The following is a 26,045-nucleotide window of genomic DNA, read 5'->3' on the forward strand; positions in this document are numbered from 1 at the left end:
AGTCTCTGAACATGGCTCCTCCACTGCCACAACCTCCGACCGTTCCAATCAAGGCAACTCCTAGGATTCCCGTGGAACCCTCGTCGAGTTCGTCAGTTGGGAGTCAAGACCCTAGAAGGAGGTCGATGGCAGACAAGGTACGCTGATCACCTCCACCCCGATTGTGTGCTGAAGGTCCTAAAGCCTCTGACTCTTACATGGGCAACCTACCCTCTACTCCCATGAAGGTAAAGGTCATCACTAAGAGCCAGAAAAGGCGTAACATCACCTCACTCTGACATCATCCGGCCTAGGGCGAGTAGGGACTTACGCTCACCCAGGGAGATAATGATCTATCCCTTCAACCCTCATGACATTGAGGTAGTGCCTCCGGACCAATGTCCGGTTTCTGTACCTTCTCTAGAGGAGCCTTCAGCTCCTACTGCCAAGGCTTCGACAAGTGCCTTGAAAACCTCGCAGGTTCCCCCCTCCGAAGACCACTGAGGAATGTCCTAAGCAAAGGGAATCGAAGGAAACTATAGTGTATTTTTTTTAGCGGTGCATATTTGCACAGACTCATAGAGGTGCCCTTTTAGCTCGGAAAGGTTCCTGATACCTGATTGGTTCAAAGTATTTTTGTCCGATCACTTTCATTGTTCTCAAATAATTACCAAGTAATGTGAATCGAAACTTATTTACTAACCTATATTTTTCCATCAGATATATTTTTTGTCAATAAACAATGTGAAAGAATAAATATATCAATGTATCGTCATGGTAAGTCTAAATTTAATAACACAATCCGCTGAAGTCAACGGCAGCAGCTTATTTTTGGATGCATGCTTTGTAATTTTTCACATATTTTAACACAAATTGGGATAAATTACACTTCTCCATCGTGTTATTTATCACCATTACATGTCTAACCAGCATGTACCAGTTTTGGCTACTACATTTCCTCAAGATTGGAACAATTATGAGGTAGAAGAGTCAGACATGCTACCTCTCCTTGAGACTTAAGCCAAACACTGTATCTAAGAAGGTGTGCAAACCAAGTTCCTTAAGGAAACTGGGAGAATTACACAACTACACAGCAGCCATCTCAGGACCCATGGGATTCAAGAGCCTGTAGGCCATTTCCATAAGGTGGAAAAAAGAAAAGGTGGTCCAAGACCCCCAATCATAACCTTCAGCTTCAAATATGTTGATAAGTTAACAACAGGGCTACTGGTTGGTCTTGCGAGTTCTTCCTTGAGATAACATTGGTCTACACTGACCAAAGTCACATCTGTAAGCAAGCATCTTCACCAAACCAGAGCAGTGTCTGGACATTTCCTTCTTGTTCCTGCTGAAGTCAATAAGAAGACTGCGATACTTGTTCATGAGGTGTAGCCTTCCTCAAGTAGCACTAAATGGTCCTGACATAACACCAGCCATCTTCATGTCAACTTATACAGAGGGATAGGATCGAAAAGATCTCTAAGTGTTTGAGACTGACTGGTATTGAGTCTTCATTACAAAGACTGAGACAACAAAGGTGACAGAACCACCATCCCTCGAAGTTTGACATGACAAAGAGCTTGAAACTCTTACTCTCACATGGAAGCCCTCCTCAGGTTAACAAAAGACATGTTGCAAACGTTTCCTGAGGACAAGAATCATCCATCTCTAGGACCTAAGTCCCAGGATAGCTATGCAAGTGTTTGAAGCTTGCTTGGAACATGGACCATTGTGCTGAGGAGGGATCCACACAATACCAAGGAACCTCTTTTATTATTCTCTTTCTAATGCAAAAAGGAGACAGTCTTGATAGACTTATGATACCCTCTTCAATTTAGGAAGGATTGTGTCCTCCAATACTCTGAGGATGATGATCAACCCTGCGATGGGAGTTAGGACCCTGGGTAAGCAAGACTGCTCGAACCATACTCGGAGCATGGACTGTTCTCCCGACTAATAGGACGATAACTTTATCGAGAAGCTTCATCGGTATGGTCTGGCAATGGAATCTGTGATCTGATGAAAAGTGTTCAGGCCAGAAGACACCTTCAATATGAACTACAGGAACTACTCTAGAGTGCTTGCACAATGGGACACCACTCAATTTGAGGGCACTCCAGATTTTCACACAAAAGTAACTAATGTGATGGAGGATTAGGATCCACCCTACCCACAAAGTGCAGGTACTCAATCCCTATCACAGGGTCCACCCTACCTGGACGGTGCAGGTACTCAATCCCTGGAGGTACTGTTACCTGCTGCCAGTAGTTTAGAAGTATCTGGCTTACCAGGCACACAGTCCAGCCCAAATCCTGGGAAACTGGTCGATGGGTGAAATTAATTGCTTCTTCCCAGATAAGGGGTGTGGCTTCAAGGATACCTTATACCATACCCTTACCTGAAAAAAGTGCTGGTGGTTGGTGGGTGTCAGATATGTTATCTTCCACCAGAGCCACAAAATGCTGGTGATTGGTGGGTGTCAGACATGTTATCTTCCACCAGAGCCACAGTGATAGCTGTCACTCCAAGATCACACACTGCTTGACGGACCCAGAAGGAATTGGTCAGTGGATGAGCTTCTTTACTCTCTTAATAGAGGAGATCAACTCTCTAAATGTAAAGATGCTCCTCCTATGTCATGGGAGGAACAGGGTAGGTTGGTAAAATGTCTCGCCTTTGCCTGGTTACAAAGTCACGGTTGGGTCCCAGCCGGGACCATTCATTCAATCAATTGAGAGAAGTCATATTTGGCTCACAAACCACTTGACAAAAGGATCGATTGTGGTTCAAGGCCTAATATTTCCTCATGGAGAAGTCAAATGGATTTCTTTCTTAGGCTGAGGGAATAACCTGTGTCACATTAGATCTAGCTGACCAAAATCTTATGCAAGATCTCTTATGTCCTCCCAAAGGAGATCACTTGTAAGAAGTCCAAAGGAACACTTTGAGAGTAGCCTCTCTCATATGAAACTATAATTTCTTCCTAGTAGTGTCCGAAGAAGGGGGAAGAAGAGAGAGCAAACTCCCTCTAATTAATAATAATTCTGGTTTGCTACCAAGAGTGGTTCAGTGGTTCCTATTAAGAATAAATGTGCTACCACAAGGAAAATCTCCCAGGTGGTTATTGCTGGGATTTGGAGGGTTGGACATTGTTCAAACCAAACATATGGTGTGAATGCCTCCTAAGGCTTCATTGCAGTCTCTCTCAAAAGACCAGAGTTTGTGAGGGGTACCGGATGGTGGATGGAGTTCTGATACACAGCATACACTTTCACCACCAACTAGTCACCCACCTAAGAGGTAGACAAGGAGTCCAGCACCTATCCTAGTCATAGGACTACTATCATCTGTGCCTGAAAGGTATAACCCTGGACCGAACATTAATCAGTCAATGGACAACAAGGCCAGATACAGGATCTTCTAAAACCAATCTGGGAATTGTTTCTTCTCCCCTGACAAACCAGGCTCACGATCGGTTATTGACCCCCGTGCAAAATCTCGGTATCAGTACTAGAGAATAACCAGATCGGTCCAGGTTCACCTGCAACAAATGAAACAGCAGTGGCTGTTGCAACAGGCTTAAGCTTCGCTAACTGACCCTAAAAGTACCATTGGCAGCAGAGTTCATATGATAAAAAGCAGTGCACCAGGATAAGAATACCACTATAAGAACGGGAAAGGTGGCTATATATTGTACTCCAAACCTCCCATGTCCTACATGCTGGTGTTCACTCTGAGTAAGACTGCACCCGGTAAAAAAGCATCAGCTGTAACAATGGCTAACGCGCTGTCTGCCCAACTCTAAAGGTACCACTTAGTGGGCGAGTACCTTCATTCCTACCAAAGGAGGAGAGCAATCGCTATAAATCCTAAGGAAATTCTAGTGAAAGGTCTTCCCATAAGACTATTTCCTTCTACATCTTATCCTCCTAAGGAAGAAGTGTCTGATAAAGAGGTTGGCAGAGGAGCAAGAGAAAGCTAATATCATTTACAGGTATTTCACCTTACCAACTATTCTTTATTAGCGTCACACAAGAGTCATAGTCTTGTCGACAGATAATGACTACGCTCACTCATAGGAAGAAGCTACATGAGCTGACTCCACCACAACACAAACAACTACGCTAGGGTTTTGTCAAAAGGGGGACACTCACTGAACCTGTGCTACATACAGGTCACCACTAGGGCGACACTGTCAGTGCCAGGTGTGCCTGCCAGATGAATAATTTTAATTTTCAGCTACGCAGGTACAGGCGGCACTTGTTCAGAATCTTTAAATCCCTTCCATGAGTGGGGGGTCTCTTCACAATTACCCTCTTACTAAGGTACACAACACATGGGATACAAGGGTTTTTATCCTCATACGAACAAATTCCACTTCACCACATTGTTAACTTATGCTTTACAAAAGTAAACGATCCAACAGTTGCTAGCGTATGTCCGTACTCATTGCAGTGATGGACAAAAGTGACTATTCTGTGACAAATATGTGGGCAGGACTTCCCCCCTCATGTCTCATGTCATTAACCAACTACCTTGTTATCGATTTAATTACCATTCCAGAGCTGCTGAACATTCCAATTTTGAAATGACGAAAGGTTTGTATATCGGTAATAGCAAAATAAAATGTAAATGAATAACAAAAATAAAACTCATTACTTACAAAGAAAATAGGACATGAAAAAGTTGCTAGGTTTTCTTTACAAATACTGTTTGTCCATTATTCTAGCATTTAAGGTGAAAAAGATATTACAGAATTAAACTACATAATATGACAAGAGGAATACCTTAGGCATCCAAGCTACCATACACAGTGGAGCAACAGCAATGCTAGGTGAATCATGAGAGTTATGCAGCAGACGAGATCCATCAAAACTAGCTCCTTCCATTTGTAGGCCAGACCACTTCATTGCAAGTTTTGCGTTAGGTATACCCCCTCGAGACCATGATGTAATAAATTCCAAGTTGTCCATTGATGTTCCATATTCTCTGAAAAAAACAGCAGCAGCACAAATGAATGTCAAGCTACAGCAAAATGAGTCTGTTATATGCTCTTCATATTTGGTAAATTGACCATTGATAAACCATGAGTTCTTCCTACACGAATACAAATGATGACCCTTTAATAGGAGCATGACTTTGGCAAAGTTAGAAATGGCTGTTTAAACTTTTAATGTGGTAGTTATAGTTGCTGCTGGGTGGAGGGTAGAGCCTGCCACCTTGCTAGGCAGAGTAACCTCCACTTTGACTTCAGCCACAGTTCAGTACACACATACTACTCTTCTGTCTCAATGTGGCTATTTTTTATCCTTTGCCTTTTCTTTCAGATTGAATAGATGTGCTAGTAAATCATCTTGTTGGAAGGATATTAATGGAAGAAGCCAAGGATATGCAGTATTTCCTGATAACTGTAATTGTAAGATAGTTTTTTGTTAGGGTTGGCATAGGTAGGTAGCCGGGTACCTACCCGTCCCTGAGTTTTTTTTAAAGTTTTTATTATTATTATTATTGCTTGTTAAGCTACAACCCTAGTTGCAAAAGCAGGATGCTATAAGCCCAGGGGCCCGAACAGGGAAAATAGCCCAGTGAGGAAAGGAAACAAGGAAAAATAAAATATTTCAAGAAGAGTAACATTTCCTATATACTGTATACTATAAAAACTTAAACAAAGCAAGAGGAAGAGAAAATAGATAGAATAGTGTGCCCGAGTGTACCCTCAGGCAAGAGAACTCTAACCCAAGACAGTGGAAGACTATGGTACAGAGGCTATGGCACTACCCAAGACTAGAGAACAATGGTTTGATTTTGGAGTGTCCCTCTCCTAGAAGAGCTGCTTACCATAGCTAGTCTCTCTTCTACCCTTACCAAGAGGAAAGTGACCACTGAACAATTACAGTGCAGTAGTTAACCCCTTGAGTGAAGAAGAATTGTTTGGTAATCTCAGTGTTGTCAGGTGTAAGAGGGCAGAGGAGAGTCTGTAAAGAATAGGCCATATTATTTGATGTTTGTGTAGACAAAGAGAAAGTAAACCGTAACCAGAGAGAAGGATCCAATGCAGTACTGTCTGGATGTCAAAGGACCCCATAACTCTCTAATATTAGTATATCGCCGGGTGGCTAGTGTCCTGGCCAACCTACTACCTATTGATTTTAGCTGTTTTCTGCTTCTTTAATCCATTATCATTGTTTTATTGCGTAACTTTTAGTTTGATGCATAATTCAAAATTTAAAAAAGGAATTTACAACGCCCTTTTTTAAATTATGTTAGTTATAGGCTACTAGAATAGTTTCCTAATCTAAAAACAACGGGGCAGGTTTTTTACTGCTATAATACTGTACATTATTATGGTACTATTGTGTAAATTATAGTGTGATATATAATAAAGAGCGGACGACTGCTGGACGGACCACAGACTCCTCATCTCCCGACTCTCCGTGACGACCCTACGACCACCCAGAAGGGCACCTGACAGCATACCACACCAACGCTTTGATTGTAGTAAGCTCCGCAACCCACAGGTGGCACAGAACTACAAGGAGGCCTGCGAACAACACCTCGCAGACCCCGTAGGTCAGGCCACTGTTGAGCACCATGGCCCATGCCGCGGAGGAAACACTAGGCTACACCACCAAAAAACGGCAGGATTGGTTTGATGAGAATGATGCTACCATCTCTCTTGTCATTGAAACCAAATGACAAGCACGCCTGACTTTGGAAAACCAACCAACAGCAGCTAACAAATGTGCTCACAAGGTGGCTGAAGCTGGTTGCCAAAGAGGGATCCGTAAAGCCCAGAACACCTGGTGGCAAAGAAAAGCTGCAGAAATACAGAGTTTCGCTGACCAACGTGACCCACGTAGCTTCTATGCAGCAACAAAGGAAATATTCGGTCCCACACAGTCAACAGTGGGCAGCCTGAAGGACGCGGATGGGGCCACGACCATCACCGACAGCGAGGGCATCCTGGCCAGGTGGAGGTCTCACTTTGAGAACCTCCTCAATGACCAAGCAGACACCCCAGACGATCTCCTGCGAATGACCCCGCAGCATCCCGTCCGTCACTGGATGGCACTACCACCCTCCATCCATGACTTCAACAAGGCCCTGCAGCGCATGAAGCCCGGCAAAGCCCCAGGGCCAGACAACATCCCGTTGGAGCTCCTCACTCACGGTGGCCCCGGTTTGAGGAACCGTTTGATGCTCCTTATACTGAAAATATGGGAGACCAAGACCCTCCCTAGTGACTTCCGCGATGCAAACATCATTACCATCTTCAAGAAGGGAGACAGGGAGAACTGTAACAACTACCGGGGAATATCACTACTAAGCATCGCGAGTAAGATTTTCACTCGGATTGTCCTTGACCGCCTCCTTATTCTCGCAGAAGACGTCCTGCCAGAGTCCCAGTGCGGCTTTCGACCTTCCCGCGGGACCATAGACATGATCTTCTGTGCGCGACAACTACAAGAGAAGAGCCTCGAACAACAACAGCCCATAATGTTCATCTTCTGGGATTTGAAAAAGGCCTTCGACAAAGTACCTCGACCTGCCATGTGGGTTGTCCTCAAAAGATATGGCTGCCCACCCGATTTTGTCAAGCTGGTGCGTGCCCTCCATGACGGAATGGTTGGGAGAGTCTGCCACCAGAACTCTCTTTCGGACCCATTCCCCATCAACGGCGGCCTGAAGCAGGGCTGTGTTCTGGCCCCGACGTGTTTCTCGCTATACACCGCAGCAATGCTCAACGAGATTCCCCCAGACACACCCTCAGTCGACCTACGTTTCCGCATGGATGGAGGCGCTTTCAACCTCGCTAGACTCCGCGCCAGAACCAAGACCACCTTGTGTGCAGTGCGAGAACTGCAGTATGCTGACGACAATGCCACCCCAGGTCAGACGGCAGAGGACCTGCAGTCGTTAGCTGATGCATACAACTCTGCCTACGAACGTTTTGGGATGCAAGTCAACACAGACAAAACCAAGGCCCTCGTTCAACAACCATCAGGACTGATGCTCCCAAACTTCAATACCACAGTGAATGACCAACCGTTAGAACAGGTGGACCAGTTCTCCTACCTAGGGAGCATCCTAACATCAGCTCCCACAAGCAAAAAGGACGCGGAGAACAGGATCAGGGCAGCCCAATCCGCCTTTGGCCGACTCAACTGCCGCGTATTTAACAACCACGCACTGACAATGACCACCAAAATAATGGTGTTCAGGGTAGTAGTCCTCTCCACGCTCCTGTATGCATGTGAAACATGGACGCTATATAGAAACGATCTTAAAAACCTAGAACGCTTCCAACAAATGAAACTGAGGCAGATCTTGAAAATCCCCTGGGAGAGCCACACCACCAACATTGAAGGCTTAGAACGTGCCTCGCTGACCAGCGTGGAGGCCACCATCATCCACCACCGCCTCCGCTGGATAGGACACGTGCATAGGATGGATCCATCTAGGCTCCCAAAGAAAATATTCTACGGAGAACTGACCCAGGGCACCAGACCACGAGGAGCCCCGAAAATGTGCTATAAAGATCAACTAAAGCGCACCCTGGCTCTAACTGACATCGATCCTTCCTCATGGGAAGAAACAGCCAGGGACAGGAAAACCTGGAGGAGTACAGTACACCATGGCACCGTGGACTTCGAGGAGAGGAGAAGACAAAATGAGGAGGCTAGGAGGAGAAGAAGGAGAGAGCGATTAGAACAGCCCCGCCCACCACCTACCCTCCCTTGTGAACACTGTCCGCGGACTCTTCCACCACAGACTAGGACTTAACAGCCACATCAGACATAAGCACCCACCCTATAGATAGGAGGCTGATGGCTAACGACAAAACCCAATACTCGGACACGAGTGGGCGCCGACGACGACGATATAATAAAGAGAACAGTATACTTAGAAACACTTTTTTTTTTATTTTGATGTAAGACAGTCAGCCCATTTTCCTCAACTCCAGTACTTCATGATGCAGCATGTAATTAAAATTATTGTATTCTTCAATATAACCTCACATGCACCAGAATCTATAAGCTATCAATAATAATACAATCATCCCTCCTTATTAGCTGGGTTAGGTAACAGAGACAGGCAGGAAAGGCTAAAATCCATACGGTGGGTTAACCCCTAACCTACCAACTCACTGCCCATTGCCTATAAGGGGGTCGACTAATGCACTAAGTACTGCCTAATATTGTTTTACTTAGTTTCTATCACAGTATAATTTTTGTGTTAATGAATGAACACATGTACAGTATTATGTTCACTAAGGTACACAACACGAGTCATTACCACACTCATATAATACACACAGTACCAACAAAACACTACAGTATAGCTTGAATAGCTACGGTAACACTCTTGAGTTTTCGCTGCTTTTGACAGGTCGACTCACTCCATTGAAACTCTCCGTACTCAAAGCCTATATCTATATCACTACTGTAAAGTACAGTATTTTGTATACAGTACTGTGCAGTAGGTAATACTGTATAACAATAACATTACAGTATTACGCAATGAATATACTAATACAAAAAAAATTAAAGTAAAAAGTATCAGTACAGGACCACTAACCGTTTACGTTACAAGTTCTGCACAGTAAGTTTAAAGCATGATGCAACTCTTTGAGTCGTCAACTGGTTGGCACATGGGGTAACGTAATGTACTACGTATCACATTTTACACTAAAACCACTATAAGCACACTGGATATGTACAGATTTAACATGATTCTATACAAAAAGGAACAAAGTGGGAGATGTACACGAGGAGATACGATGCAAGGACGAGGCCAAAACTTTTCAACAATCTTATCCAGAAACTTCTTAATATAATTCTAAGTAGAAGTTCATGTAGGATTGATTCAACAAGACTAAACTTATCCTGTATGACTACTCATCCCTCCTACCCTTAAAGATTTTGAAATTCAAAGATGCTTCTAGTCAGTGTGAGAATGTAATTACTGGGTATGCCCCAGTATTGCCAGCAACAAGGACTTAGGCATTGCAGGGTATAAAGCAGTATATCAATTTCCATCAGTTAAGGGTTTGAAAATAAGACTCCAAGCATCTGTTAAGTAGAAATAATTCCATAAATTAGAATTAGAATAGGTTAGAGTACTTTACTTATTAGTGTCATTAAATACTTGGTTGTGACCTATAAGGTCCCTGAGTTTCTCTCCCAGATTGAACAATCTCTTACTCACAATTTCAGGAAGTTCCACTTCTCGGTCTCTTTTCTATATGATGATTACGGTATATTATGACTGATGGGATTGTGGTAAAAAAAACCTTTTATATTTAAGAGATTTTTTTTCATACACACTTAAAAATTGCACAATGAGTTCCCTCCTCTCAATCCTCAATTCATAGTATTCACATACAATTCTATGAAAATGTTAGTTGAGATTCCATTCTTACCAATAGGTCTGGCTGGCATCTACGCAATAGACTACTTTCTTCAGTATACCTCAATTAAGACTGGTGAACTAATATTTTGGAACAAAAAATATTAAGCATACTTTCCCTCTCGGAGCCTTAGGGCTGGTAACATCCTACTATTCCAACTAGGGTTGAAGCTTAGCTAGTAATAATAATAATAATAGTTTGTAGCAATAAAAACTTGATATAAGCATCATTATAATTGCTAAATTTCTTCATCATTCTTGAATAAGTACAATCACAAGTAGAAACTTAGCAATACTAAACTACATTCAATCTAAAAGTAATATATTTTAACCTTTTTGTACTAACCTGGCAGTCTGCTGACGGAAGGCATTTAGGAAAGTTGCTGGATGAAGTAAATCTGACAGATCTAAGGCATCCTTAAGTAATGCACCTTGTTCGGCTCTGCCTACCCAACGTCCAATTGCAAATGCACGCCTTACAATGCTTCTCAAATATTCAAAGGGATCTTCAGGTCCTTCCCATAGTGACTGCCAATTATCAGGTGTCTGTGAAAAAAAAAAAAAATAACTATACCAAAATATCTTTTTATAAAATCCTCATCAAAGACTCTCAATTTCAACTAAATCTTTAATATTATTTATAAAGACCTCATTTGGTAAAATAATTCAATGAAAATTATTTTTATATCACATAATCCAGTATGTACGTAGCCCTCTTTATCGATAACCATTATGTTCCGAGACTCCATGTAGATGGCGCAATACATGGATAATTTGGACCCTAAACTCACAAATTGTGGAAAAAATATTACAGTTTGTTAATAATAAAGAACAGTATAAAACTAACTTGGTGAAAATTTGTTGTGTGTACTTTTCTGTAACTTTATTTTCAGGTATGGCTTTTAATTTTTATAGATTTTATGCAGAATGCAAAATGATTAAGTTACTGCTGGCTTGGTTAGTATGATGCTGTTTTAAAATTCTCTCTCACTTAACATTACACATCCTCAATTTCAAAAGTTTTTTTAATTTGCTTAAGAACATATTAATCAGAATATTATCCAATCATTTAAAACAAGACCTGTAATTTTCGGGTGGAGTAGGAACTCCTTTGACCTCTGGGTATTGAGAGAGAGAGAATACAGCTGTACAGTCATCTGGCCATGAGGGCCCTAAATAACATGGTAAACACTTGATAGAGGGTGTCTGTTAGCAATAAATGAAAATTTGTAGGCAAACTTTATGGCATTTGTTTTTTTAATAAGTTGCATTTCCTTGAAGTGTGATTTTTATATCAAGAAATAACGTACAGCTGGAATTTATATAAAATGGTTAACAATTTGATCAATTTCTTGTCAAATTATACACTATTTTTCTGTAAAAGTAAGCTTCTGAAAGATATAAAATTATTAAATCAGTTATGTCCAATTTTTTTTATTTTCTTTTAATTTTATAGAAAATGTAGAGGAAAAATTCCTCTCTTTAAACCAAGAAGATATCTCGAGAGTGTAAGAGGAGTTTCTTTTGGACGTGGAAGAATGGCTTTCAAATGGCCTTTCTTTTAGTCAAGGTATAAAGTTTTTCCTCATTGGCACTGTGGATAAGTGATTTTCCCCATACAATTCCTACAAATGGTATCCATTAGGTTGCCCAGCCCACACAATTAATACAGCAGAAGAGGAGGCTGGATTGTACTTTTATAACAGCTAATTCAAGCATATTGATCATTTAACAGAAAAATGCAACCAGAGTTTTAGGTGAAGTGCAGCTTGAACTTATCTTAATACTGAATAATGTAACTACAGTATTTATAGTATGAGAGGATCATGTGTAATTTAGGAGTTAAGTACAAATTTATTAGGCAATGGATCACCTATAATGCTTCTTTCTAAAGCTAATCCAGTACAATTATAATGAATATTCTTGTATAATTCTCAGTGACTTAGTAAATATTCAATATTATTGAATCTTAACACAAGTAAACTGTACTAACCTCTTGCTTTAGTAATTGTTCAGCAAGTTTCTGGACATCCCTTGAAAGCAGAAGAGTTCCTCGAATAACTTTAGATAACTGAGCAAGCGATCGATGTATTGTCTGTACAATGCTAATGACAGAGAAATACTCAAGTTGTATAAATGCCTTAACTGGAGCCTCTCCTGCTGAGGTGGGCACAGCAACTTTGGCTTGAAGAAGATTTTGTCCCTAGAAGAAAAAAGGATGAATAATGAAATTTCTCAATAAAAATTTATTTAAAAATAGTTTCCAATTTAATGATAATATATAATAAATTACCTGATTTAGCTTCTTCCATAAGTTAAGAACGGGTGAGAGTTGTGAATGCCACTTTTCTCTATCAAATCGACTCGCAAGCTCCGGCGACCTCATAAGAACTGTAATAAACATAGAACTTTAATCAAAATACAATACTATTGTATATACTGTGCAACGAAAAATTTGAAAATAAACCCTTCTGTGTTTCTAAGTCTATTGGGAATGATTTGCCAGAAATCAAACTGCAATTTTAAGTTCTCCAAACAGTGGATATTTTAGCCAGAATAGGTAAACTGTACACAATATACAAGTAATGTAGAAAGGCAGTACCATCAGAGCACCTTATTTGCTACACTGTAGACATTTCCTAAGGGATTTTGCAGTGTCTATTTGGCCCTATATCTATGTTGTTTAACTTTTACTTCATAATGCAATTATGTGTACATCCCAACTGAAAACACACTAACTTATACCATTATTACTCAAATGTAAAATGTTTTGAATGTACAATGAAAAAAGCAATTATATTATTCTAGATTAAGCCTTCCCTTGCATAGCTACCGTAATTTTGTTCCTCCTCATCTTCAAGTTTTGCTTTATTTTCTTAAGAGTTTCTTAGATTATTTCATGTGCATTGAGATATGGCTATGTTGTTCATCTATTTATGCATGCTGTAAAAGATATTTTATAATTCTGACCATCCTTTACAGTCAGATCTTCCTAGACTATACCATCCACCATGTAGTAATAAAGTTAAAAACTACACAATATTCTAGAAGTTCTCTCTGTCTATGACCAACTTGGAGAATGATCTTCCCAATCAAACAATTGAATTGATGGAAATTCAACTTGAAACATGGTACACATGCTTTTCAATTGACTGGTTGACGTAAGTCTTGTGTCATAGATTATATATTTATCTTTAGAATTTTTATCATCTTAACATTTTATATTTCTTCTATTTCAGCGATATATTCTTTACCTCTCCATTTATTTCTGTACTTGGCTGCTTCACCTAATGAAGGACTTTGGCTTGTAACATTTTGCTTTACCTACTAAGATTGTATCTTGATTAGTTACAGTAATGATAATGGTAAAACTTACCCTTCAACTGCCCAATAACCTGTGAACTCACAATACGCTGCCAAGATCTCTCAATATTTAGAGGTAAACCAAAATAGGCAGGATCATCCTCTTCTGGTAGGCTTTTTATGAGATTTGTGTAATCCTGTAGGTTAGAAAAAATATATTAAATATAGAAAAAACATCATGGAATTCTACTCTAAAAATTTAATATGATTACATGCCATTCCTAAACATTTTTTATATATGTCTTTGTTCCTTTGATTTTCTATACAGTAAATTGAAAATTACTCTAAAAATTAAAAATAAATTAACTAAAATCTTACAATATGGCATTCTTATAGTTGAGTGAATGGATGATGGGTAAAGTCGTGAAATGGTTCATCTAGGCTAATGTGAGTTGTCATCTAGGTTAATGTGAGGGAGGGTTATGTTGGGTAGGGAATGTTGGGCTTTTGGTAGTGTGTATAGGCTGGGTTCTGAGATAGGTAAAGCAGAGCGGAATGGTTTTTGGAATGAATTAACTACATGTGTGGAAGGAGTGAGTAGAAGAAATTATGTAGTTGTAGTGGGTAACTTAAATACCAGAGCAGGTGCTGGAGAGGTAGGTGTCACTGGGAAGTATTGCATACCGGGTGAATGTGAGTGGTGAGAGGCTATTAGATGTTTTGAACAAGAGCTGTTAATCAGTGATATTTCTTTTCAATAAGAGAGATTTAATAAGTATACATGAGTAAGAGTGGTATAAAGATCATTGACGGGTCATGTGTTGATAACAAGAATGATGTTTGGAAGAGTGAAAGATGTGTATGTTTGGGGTTATGGTTATCGGTATGTCTGATAATTTTTTGGTTGAAGCAAAGATAGTTGTTGCATTAGAGTGGGGAAATAGTATGAAGGGCTTGTTAAAGGGAGGTAATAAAGGTGAAAGAGTTGGAAAAAAAACTGAGATAAAAAATTATTATCAAGAAAGCTTGGAAGTGATATATAACAGGGTGAAAGTGAGAGAAACTGGTGAACTAGAGGAGTGGAAGCTAGTACAAAGAAATTTTGTTGGCTATGCAAGTAATGTGTGTAGTAAGAGCATTGTTAGAGATAGTATGAGGAAGGGTATCGAGTGGTGGAATGACGAGTGAAGACGAAGGTGGAAGAGAAAAAGAGGGCATTTGAAGAATGGCTGCAGAGTAATATTATAAAGGAGTATGAAAAATATAGAGAAAAATTAAGTAAAACTGAAAGTAGCAGAGGCAAAGAGGGCGGTGACAGGAGGTGCGGTCAGGGATTGGCTAGTTCATATGAAGAGAATAAGAAGTGGAGAGAGTAAAGAAGGGTAGATTAAGGAGTGAAAAGATAGTGAAAAATGATAATGGAAGGTTGTTGAATGGAGATGAGGTGAGAAAAAGGTAGGTAGAATATTTTGAAAGGTTGCTGTTTGTTGAGGATGATATGGAGGCAGATATAATTGTTCCAGGTGTTGAGGGGCCAGTGATGGGAGATGAGAATGAGATAGATTATGACAGATTAAGTGAAAAGATCACTAGATGAAATGAGAGGAAAAGCACCTGTTATGGATGGTGTGTGAGCTGTGATGTTAAAGGAATGGGGTGTGGTATGACTGTGATGGAATAATTGGAGAGACTGTTTCTAATATATTTTACATTGTCAATGGTGCCAGTGGAATGGGTGTGTGGGTGTATTATTCCACGAAAAAAAAAAAAAAAAAAACAACAACAACAACAACCACCATGAGCCTGACAACAATTTTGCCAGAGCCAGGATCAACAGAGGGTTAAGGAAATGTAAAACTACATAACTATTTGCAAGAAACCATTACTTTTGATATGGCTAACTAGAGAAATGTTGCATAATTAATTTTTAATTCTTGGGAAAATAGGAATCCTGTAACAAATGTATGCTAAATATTTTCAAGATTAGTTTATGACTAATAATTAACTTGTTACATTATGTAGCTGTCCTGTCAGTTTATCAATATAACTGTATAGTACTATCAACCTATTACTTTTCTTTATGATATCCATCACTTTGTATTCGTGAATGCATTTTCAGTAAAATTTTATTAACTATTTATCACAGTTTTTCTTTGACTCATCTATGTGTACTGTTTTCTTACAATTTTGATATACTATATAGATTTTGTCTTATTACATTAAATAAAAAAAAAGTTTTTGAATTAAAGAAATAAATATACTGTAAGTATGCAACATGTAACACTTACCAATTAGTGATTTTAAAATGAGATTTTAAGAAATTCTGTAGTGCCACAGAAGAAAAATGTAACTAGAATTAATCTAAAAATAAATAACGACCATTAAGTATTGGCCTAATAAAACAGTTTAACTGTACAATATGAAAGTGTATATGCATGTTTACCCGTTAATCTTGTCTGAGCCTAGAGCTTTAATGATGTATTATGCTCTTTCTGTGAACATTCTCTCTTTAAAACAAGGATAAGAAATATGGCAAAGAAATTTGTCTTTCATATTCCTTTTGTAGAAATACAAAAACTGCAGTAAGTTATATCTGTTACCATATCAATTTCAGAAAAAAAGTGGAAAATATAACAATAATTTAAAATAATTTGCATTTTTCCAAGTTATACAAACCCGAGCACTTTAAATAGGAACATGTTTTCAGTGCCATTGAAATCATTAACAAGACAGTTAACTACAGGTAGTGAGTGCAGGCAAAAAGCTGTGCCTCACCACTATAGTCCATTTCTTTTAGCGATGCATATTTGCACCGACTCGCGGCGGTGCCCTTTTAGCTCGGAAAAGTTTCCGGATCGCTGATTGGTTAGAATTATCTTGTCCAATCAATCAGCGATCCGGAAACTTTTCCGAGCTAAAAGGGCACCGCCGCGAGTTGGTGCAAATATGCATCGCTAAAAGAAATGGACTATAGTCAGATCAGCATTTTTTACCTTTCAGCTCAAGACTGAGAAAGGAAGTTTTAAGGACTAAGGTTGAAAAGTACAAATTACTTTTATAATTTTTCATTCCTTACTACACATACACAAACTTTTTGTCCTTTAAATAGAGAAATCACAAACTGGTGGGTTGGAAGTCCCCATAGAACCTAACTGATTGGTTCTTTTCCTTCCCTGGAAATGTCAATCTACCCGGTCCAAATTTTTATGTCCATATTGTATGTTTTGAAAATAAATTATACATTAAAGTAAGCATAGCCAAGTATTTTACAGCTCCATTTAGATTTTCTGAGGTGGATGTACTATTCCCTAAAAAAATATTATGTATTTTAATTCTAAGATCAAAGCAGACCATTTTGATTCAAACCATCATGAACTTCTCTTTTCAGTATAATAACTTTGAGAGGTTCAGAGTGCTCATACCATTTTTAGCACCACTTCTACTTATACATGCCATAACCTTCTCAATCAAAATCGGAGCAAAGATGACCACCCCAGCAATCGCCTAGATATGAGGAGATTGATATGGCGTGATGTGTCCGAAATAAATTTTACATGCTCAACTGAGGATCCCATCTAGCGAAGGGTTGTCAGTCCGGATAAACATAGGTAGTGCATGATGATCAATGGATTGGTATAAATTCTACAATCCTCCCCCTAGTTAAGGAGGACAGGGGAGATACTTCTTTACATTTAAAATGTAGCTCAGAAGTGTAACTTACCAGCATTAAGTCAGATCAAACACAATGTTTTCAACTACTTTGCCCCCCCAAGAGAAGGGACGGAAGCTGAAAGAAATGAGCTAGTCATTCTACCTTTCATTCCAGACTTAAAATGTTACCTTAGACAAGAGGCTCATGTCCTCTGTGGGAGCTGAGCTGGCTAGACAATTACTTGAGCAGCTGCAACAGGACTAAGCACATAGGTGTCAAGGGACATGTGGGTATACTCCCATAGGTAAAAGGCTGTGAAAAAACACACACACACACACACACACACACTCTCTCACTCTCTCTCACTCTCTCTCTCTCTCTCTCTCTCTCTCTCTCTCTCTCTCTCTCTCTCTCTCTCTCTCTTTTTTTTTTTACAGTGCTAACAGAGTTTCTGTCCTCAAAGCCTGCAGTCGGCATCGATGACCTTAGATGTCAGGATGCTAGGAAACTTCAAACTAATCAATCAATCAAGCCTAAGGTATGAGATACTCTTCAGATGGCACCACAGAGCCCTCATGGGATGCAAAAACATCTCTCCATGGCACTTCACGTATAGAGGGGATGGAGAATGTCTCAAACGGAGGGATTGTGGACCGATAGGTTCTGAGTTTTGGTCACAAAACTAAGACCTTCCGCCCCTCAGCATGGGTGACTAAGTAACAGAGACTGTGCAACTTGCTTACTCTCTTTGCCAATGCTAAGGCTAGCAAAAAAGACAGTCTTGCGAGTCATATCTCTGTCAGGTGACCTTTTCAAAGGCTTGAACTGGGAATGCATAAAAGCCTTGAGAATGACGATCACATTCCTCTCCAAGGGCTTGAGGTTCCGGGGTGGGCAAAACCATTCGAAGCTCCTCATGAGTATCAAAATTCCAATGAGTAGAAGTCTATACCATTTAGTCATAAGACCATACTCGAGGCTGAGCAGTAGCCTTTGAAAGACGTAACAGAGAGGCCTATCTCTCAGCGAAGGAAGATTAGGAAAGCCACGACTGAAAGGTCTCGGTGAAGGAAAATGAGGAAATCCGCAATCGGAGAGAGATGCTCCGACTGGAGAAATATCCCTTCTACAACACCAATAGCAGAAGATTACCCACTTATCCTGGTAGACGGCATCCCAACATCTGTGGAGTGCTATGCAAAAAGCCTTTGGCTTGAAGAAAATGTTGGAGAGCCTCCAACTGTGAAGTTTCTGCGGTTTCATGGATTGGCAGTACATCTGAAGGTGCAGATGGCAGAAAATTATGGACCATTGCGGTAGTTCTTTAGGGACCTCAACTAGAAGTGCTAACAGATCAGGGCCACCTGGGTATAACCAAGGGTAATCAACTCTTGGTTGCTTAGCTGACAGATTACACTAAAAAAAGGAAAGGCATCTTTGATGTGCCAGTGATGGGAGACGAGAATGAGAGAGAGATTACAAGAGAGGAAGTGAGGAGAGCACTAGATGAAACGAGAGTAGGAAAAGCATCTGGTATGGATGGTGTGAGAGCTGAGATGTTGAAGGAAGGGGGTGTGACTGTACTTGAATGGTTGGTGAGATTGTTTAATATGTATTTTGTGTTGTCAATGGTACCAGTAGATTGGGTTTGTGCGTGTATTGTACCACTATATAAGGGTAAGGGAGATGTGCATGAGTGTTGTAATTCAAGGGGTATTAGTTTGTTGAGTGTAGTTGGCAAAGTGTATGGTAGAGCACTGATTAATAGGATTAAGGATAAAACAGAGAATGCAATCTTAGAAGTACAGGGTGGTTTTAGAAGAGGTAGGGGTTGTATGAATCAGATTTTTACAGTTAGGCAGATATGCAAGAAATATTTAGCAAAAGGTAAGGATGTGTATGTTGCGTTTATGGATCTGGAGAAAGCGTATGATAGAGTTGATGGGGAACCAATGTGGAATGTGATGAGGTTATATGGAGTTGATGGAAGGTGGTTGCAAGCAGTGAAAAGTTTCTACAAAGGTAGTAAAGCATGTGTTAGGATATGAAATGAAGTGAGCGATTGGTTTCCAGTGAGAGTGGGGCTGAGACAGGGATGTGTGAGGTCGCCGTGGTTGTTTAACTTGTATGTTGATGGAGTGGTGAGAGAGGTGAATGCTCGAGTGCTGGGACGAGGGTTGAAACTGGTAGACGAGAATGACCATGAATGGGAGGTAAATCAGTTGTTGTTTGCGGATGATACTGTACTGGTTGCAGACGCAGAAGAGAAGCTTGGCCGATTAGTGACAGAATTTTGAAGGGTGTTTGAAAGAAGGAAGTTGAGAGTTAATGTGGGTAAGAGTAAGGTTATGAGATGTACGAGAAGGGAAGGTGGTGCGAGGTTGAATGCCATGTTGAATGGAGAGTTACTTGAGGAGGTGGATCAGTTTAAGTACTTGGGGTTTGTTGTTGCAGCAAATGGTGGTGTGGAAGCAGATGTACTTCAGAGAGTGAATGAAAGATGCAAAGTGTTGGGGGCAGTTAAGGGAGTAGTAAACAATAGAGGGTTGGACATGAATGTAAAGAGAGTTCTGTATGAGAAAGTGATTGTACCAACTGTGATGTATGGATTGGAGTTGTGGGGAATGAAACTGACGGAGAGACAGAAATTGAATTTCTGAAATGAAGTGTCTAAGGAGTATGGGTGGTGTATCTCGAGTAGATAGGGTTAGGAACGAAGTAGTGAGGGTGAGAACGGGTGTAAGAAATGAGTTAGCAGCTAGAGTGGATATGAATGTGTTGAGGTGGTTTGGCCATGTTGAGAGAATGGAAAATGGCTGTCTGCTAAAGAAGGTGATAAATGCAAGTGTTGATGAGAGAAGTACAGGAGGAAGGCCACGGTTTGGGTGGATGGATGGAGTGAAAGAAGCTCTGGGTGATAGGAGGATAGATGTGAGAGAGGCAAGAGAGCTTGCTAGAAATAGGAATGAATGGCGAGCGATTGTGACGCAGTTCCGGTAGGCCCTGCTGCTTCTCCAGTGCCTTAATTGACAGCGGAGGTAGCAGCAGTAGGGGATTTAGCGTTATGAAGCTTCATCTGTGGTGGATAACGGGGGAGGGTGGGCTGTGGCACCCTAGCAGTACCAGCCGAACTCGGTCGAGTCCCTTGTCAGGCTGGGAGAAACATAGAGAGGAGAGGTCCCCTTTTTTGTTCCATTTGTTTGATGTCAGCTACCCCCCAAAATTGGGGGAAATGAGTCAGGAACAGGGGAGCAAACCACTTAGAGCTTCCTGTCTAGCCAGGCGGTGGACAGGTCAATTCCCTGAGAACCCCACAGGCCAAGAGCCTTCTTCACTATGCAGGGATGTAGGGACCACTCCTACACTGTAATCTGCCCCTGGCAACCGAGTGTGTCTGCTAGTACATTCTCTCTTGCTCGAAATGCACCTAGCTGAGAACTCTATAGCAGCCAAAAACAAAGAGCTGATCTTCTGACAGTTGTTGCAGGGGCAGGGTTTCTCAGCCATGATCACCACCAGTCGTTAACTATCTCGGTAACAATTTCAACAGCCATTTCAGCTCATGATGAAAATATATTCCTATTTAAAGAATGAAAGGTTTGTATATGCATAGGAACAAATTTTTTCAAGGGTATATGCTTAGCATAACTCATGGCTTACCTGATAGTTTACTGTAGTGGGTAATGTTATGTTTTTTGTCAACTGATTTCCCGCAGGTTTGCGGCCTCCAATTATTTCATTAGAAAAGAATATATGCAGGTAGGCAGATAGAACACGAATATCCCAAATGTTGTCTATACGGCCTCCATATATCGCATTTTCAAACAGTCCATAAATGAAGTCCCACTTGATGTCTCCATTTTCTGAAAAAATTAAATTTACTTTCTGTTGAGAAAAAGATTCATGTACTATCAACATAAATTTAAGATTAAGAGGTATTTCTGTTGTTCCAGTGCATCTTGATTGTTACAAATAATAAACTCATGATACATTCTTGAACAAAATTTGGGAGTTAAAGAAAATTACTAAAAAACAAAAAATATTCCCCAGCATTGCTATTTCTTTTACTAATACACTAAACTGAATTAAACAGAATCAGTTTCCATGCAGCTGATATTCAAGTTTTCATACCACTATAGATGATATTGTAGTATTATTTCTATGAATCTCTCCTGATGTTTATATTGCTGCTTCTCCAGAAGCCCTATTTAATCGACATTTACCCGTAACATTTTTAGAATGTTAAAATTTTCTGTTTTTCTTTCAGTTCAAACAATACGTGCCATAAACAAAAGAACAGAGCCCTCTACTGTAAGTGGTAGAAATGCCCTGGTTGTCCTCTCAAAAAATATAGCTTCAGTTTCTCCATCAATCAAGGATGCTCTCAGATTGTTTACATACTATGTTTCAAAATGTCTTCACCAGGTTTAGTTTACAATTATTGCCAGGAATATGCACAGGAATTATTTTGGGGTCACATTCCATATTCCATTGTATTGTGTCAGGCAATTGTGTAATTTAATTGTCGTGAATAGTTCTCGCTCTCGAAACCATTATTGGGAAAATATGTATGAATGATTAACGATCAAGTTAATAGTTCTAAAAAGCCTTGGAATACTAGGCTAGTTGATTGTAGTGGGATGAAAATGATAGTGACATGCCACCACCTGTGGACAACACTTAAGTTCAGCCTTTCTTTTATAGTAATGAGCTTCACAAACTTTGGACATCAGTTGTTCCTATTGTTAAAAAATCATTCCAGACAATCCTCCCTTAGCATTGGTAATTTAGGTCTTTCTCAACCCATTGTTAAACCAATCTCCCATAGTCATTATAAATTAATGGCATTTCATTAAGTAAGGTTTCTAAATGTATGCTGAGATTCACAGATTAGAAAGCTTCACACAGAGCCTTGAAATATTTACAAACTTTAGTTCTTTTGCTGCTAAACCCTTGCTTAAACTTCTCTAGTCGCTCTATAAGACTAGACTAGATAGTGAGGCAGAAGACTGAGCAGGTTGGTCTGATCTTAATATTCTATCAACTTACTACAGATAGTGCTAAAAGTTGTAAAAATTCTCATGTTGCTTGTGTGGATGGCTTCAGATCATACGATTTCCTAAAATGCTGAAAGTTTTAACAATTTGAATTGTTTTCATCATGTTTCAGACCACCAGTTCATCTTGCATTAATTTTAACTGGAACTAATAAAAAAAAAATCTAATTTATGTCTATTCATTCTCACTACTACCCAATTTTCAAAGGGTACGCAATACAAGAAATAAGCTGATATTCACTCTTCTTCTCCTACAGGACAGGAAAATGAGGTAGAGGAAACTCGGTCAGACAATGAAAGTGATGAAGTACTCACTTTGCAATCTTTGCATTACCTTATTGCTACTTATACCCAAAATAAGGGTTTAAGCTAAGTTCAGCAGTATCTTATCCCATTAAATTGAAAAAGTGACTACTATACTTTGTAACAACCTGAGCTTCCTACCATTTACAGTAGAGGACTCTGTTCCTTTGTTAAGGCCATGTATCTTTTAAAGCAAAAGAAAATAGAAATTTTTAAAAAAAAATTACGGGCAAGTGCAATTAAACGGAGCATTTGGAGAAGAAGCAATATGAACTTCAGGTGAGTTTAGAAATATAAATTTTATTATTAGAATTCTAAATTTCTCTAGTTAATTAGTATTATGCATTATTAGTGTGTAGTAAAAAAAACTACAGAATCAAATTTTCACTTTCATAAGAATCAAAATTTGATCTTATGTGTGAGTAATATATATTCAGCTGGATAAGATCAAGGGAATGGCTAGTAAAAGGACTGAAGGCAATGCTACCTATGATGGTGCTGCAAAGAACCTCAAGTACTATTTTCAGTATATAAATATAATGTGGGCTCGTATGTGCTGCAGTACTCTATGTTCATCATCTACCCCAAAATTTTACATAAAAGTGAACTCAATTTAAAATACTGGTTTTTATTTGTGAGAATTTAATCCAAAAATTATACTTATACCAGGAATGAACTATATCGATAACAGCAACTCTTAATAGCAATTGGATTGAATTGATAGAATTTGGGCCATTTGAGCTAGCGACATATTTATAAACAAGTGAAAGCTTTGAAAAACATAAACAATTGAAAACCATTAGGCATTAATAATATATGTAATAACTGGAATCTAATCTACACTATCTGAAGATGATGATCACCTTAGTCCAGTTCAGAGATTTCTTTGAGGAAAATGTAAATTAATCGCCATTATAGTATAGTGTATTTCTATTAAAACTTTTCAGAAATTTACTAGGTTAAAAATATTATTAAAAAGGTCAGAGCCCCTCGGTAAATATTGGTAAGTAACTCTTCCTACTCTTCTTCAAACATAAGAAAATATAACAATTTCTGTAATGTGTATACATACTTTCTTGCTTATAGAGTTCATCCAAAATTTCTGCACCAGCTTTCAGGTCAGCTAAAGAGAATTCATAGAATTTTGACCAGCCTTGGGGTATATATGTTCTACGTTCTTGTACAACAGCATGGAACCAGGCTAGGATAAACAAGGCTTGTGCCCTGTTTGCTTGATTTCCTCTAGCAATCATTTCAGGATTCCATGAATCATATGTACGCTGTAAATTCTTCTTGATACCAGCAGGTGCCTATGGAATAATGAATATATAAATACAGGTATGTAGAACAGCAAATACTGTATAAAATAACGGAATAACTGTTCTCAATGAAACTGTTATTTCATCATAACCTTGTAACTTTTTCTAAAAAAAAGTTACTTCTCTATCCCAAAAAATCATTAGAGTCCAATGGGTTTATAAAGGAATTAGATGCTTAATTCTTCTGTAAAACAATATTTACATGTCCTCATTACATCTTACAAAGACTAATAAATATAACACAAGAATGAAGATGTTAGAGTTCTTCTTATATAGATTATCCTCTTTTTACAATCTTGTAATTTATGATGCTTTCAGAACCAGAAACTATTGATTGCATCAATCTTAAAGTGGATCCATAACTTCCTCTATAATGATTTTTTTACCTTCCAAACTTCCAGTGACAATGTAATTTTCTCTGGTTATTGATGTAACTTGTAAAAAGGTAAAACTATATGTGACCTGTACGATCACATGATGTCCCTCCCTCCTCCCCACTTCAAGTAGCGTTGTATGTTTATCTGGAGGTCTATGTTCACTTCCATAGTGTATGATCCAAGAGGCCTTTCCAGTAACATGAGTAACATCACTTTTTGAACCCAAAGCCTTTCCAATAAAATGTTAAAAAATGATATTTTAATTATAAAATAAATTTTTGAATATACTTACCCGGTGAATATATAATAGCTGCAACTCTGTTGCTCGACAGACACATACATAAAAAAACTCGCCAGCGATCGCTATGCAGGTTGCGGGTGTGCCCACCAGCGCCAACTGTCGGCCAGATACCACTCTCGATGTAAACAAAACCTTCAATTTCTTCTCATCCCACTGCGTCTCTATTGGGGAGGAAGGGAGGGTCGTTTAATTTATATATTCACAGGGTAAGTATATTCAAAAATTTATTTTATAATTAAAATATCATTTTTAAATATTTAACTTAGCCGGTGAATATATAATAGCTGATTCACACCCAAGGAGGTGGGTAGAGACCAGAGTTAAATATGTTTACATCGTATAAGCTAAGAGTTTTTTCATTTTGACAGTTATCAATATAACAAAACCAAAATAAATAGGTACCTGGTAAGGAAGTCGACTTAGACGATTACTCTGCCTTGTAAGTACGTCTTCCTTACGGAGCCCAGCGATCCTCTTAGGATGCTGACAGACCCCCAGGAGCTGAAGTATCAAGGGCTGCAACCCATACAACAGGACCTCATCAAACCCCTAATCTGGGCGCTCTCAAGAAATGACTTTGACCACCCGCCAAATCAACCAGGATGCGAAAGGCTTCTTAGCCTTCCGGACAACCCATAAAAACAACATTAAAACATTTCAAGAGACAGATTAAAAGGATATGGAATTAGGGAATTGTAGTGGTTGAGCCCTCACCCACTACTGCACTCGCTGCTACGAATGGTCCCAGTGTGTAGCAGTTCTCGTAAAGAGTCTGGACATCTTTTAAGTAAAATGACGCGAACACTGACTTGCTTCTCCAATAGGTTGCGTCCATTATACTTTGCAGAGATCTATTTTGCTTAAAGGCCACGGAAGTTGCTACAGCTCTAACCTCGTGCGTCTTAACCTTAAGCAAAGATCGGTCTTCCTCACTCAAGTGTGAATGAGCTTCTCGTATTAACAATCTGATAAAATATGACAAAGCATTCTTTGACATAGGCAAGGATGGTTTCTTAACCGAACACCATAACGCTTCAGATTGGCCTCGTAAAGGTTAAGTACGAGTTAAGTAGAACTTAAGAGCTCTCACAGGGCATAATACTCTTTCTAGTTCATTGCCTACGATCTCCGATAAGCTAGGAATATCGAAAGATTTAGGCCAAGGACGAGAAGGTAGCTCATTTTTGGCTAGGAAACCAAGCTGCAGAGAACAAGTAGCTTTTTCTGACGAAAACCCGATGTTCTTGCTGAAGGCATGAAGCTCACTGACTCTTTTAGCCGAGGCTAAGCATACCAGGAAAAGAGTCTTAAGAGTGAGATCTTTCAGGGAGGCTGAATGTAAAGG

The 26,045-nt window shown here is 39.5% G+C and overlaps 1 protein-coding gene across 1 annotated transcript in view; it reads right to left on the bottom strand.

Moving 5' to 3' along the window:
- btv (beethoven) overlaps positions 1–26,045 on the bottom strand; it is a 231,462-nt gene that overhangs the window by 9,765 nt on the left and 195,652 nt on the right. The window contains exons 62-68 of the mRNA XM_068355462.1: positions 23,776–24,013; positions 21,005–21,207; positions 13,766–13,889; positions 12,683–12,780; positions 12,383–12,592; positions 10,736–10,935; positions 4,767–4,968 (exon numbers count right to left, since the gene is read on the bottom strand). Of these exons, the coding sequence (XP_068211563.1) occupies positions 4,767–4,968; positions 10,736–10,935; positions 12,383–12,592; positions 12,683–12,780; positions 13,766–13,889; positions 21,005–21,207; positions 23,776–24,013 (1,275 nt within the window). The remainder of the gene's footprint in view (positions 1–4,766; positions 4,969–10,735; positions 10,936–12,382; positions 12,593–12,682; positions 12,781–13,765; positions 13,890–21,004; positions 21,208–23,775; positions 24,014–26,045) is intronic.

This window comes from Palaemon carinicauda, chromosome 31 (assembly GCF_036898095.1).
Source record: "Palaemon carinicauda isolate YSFRI2023 chromosome 31, ASM3689809v2, whole genome shotgun sequence".
NCBI classification, from domain to species: Eukaryota; Metazoa; Arthropoda; class Malacostraca; order Decapoda; family Palaemonidae; genus Palaemon; species Palaemon carinicauda.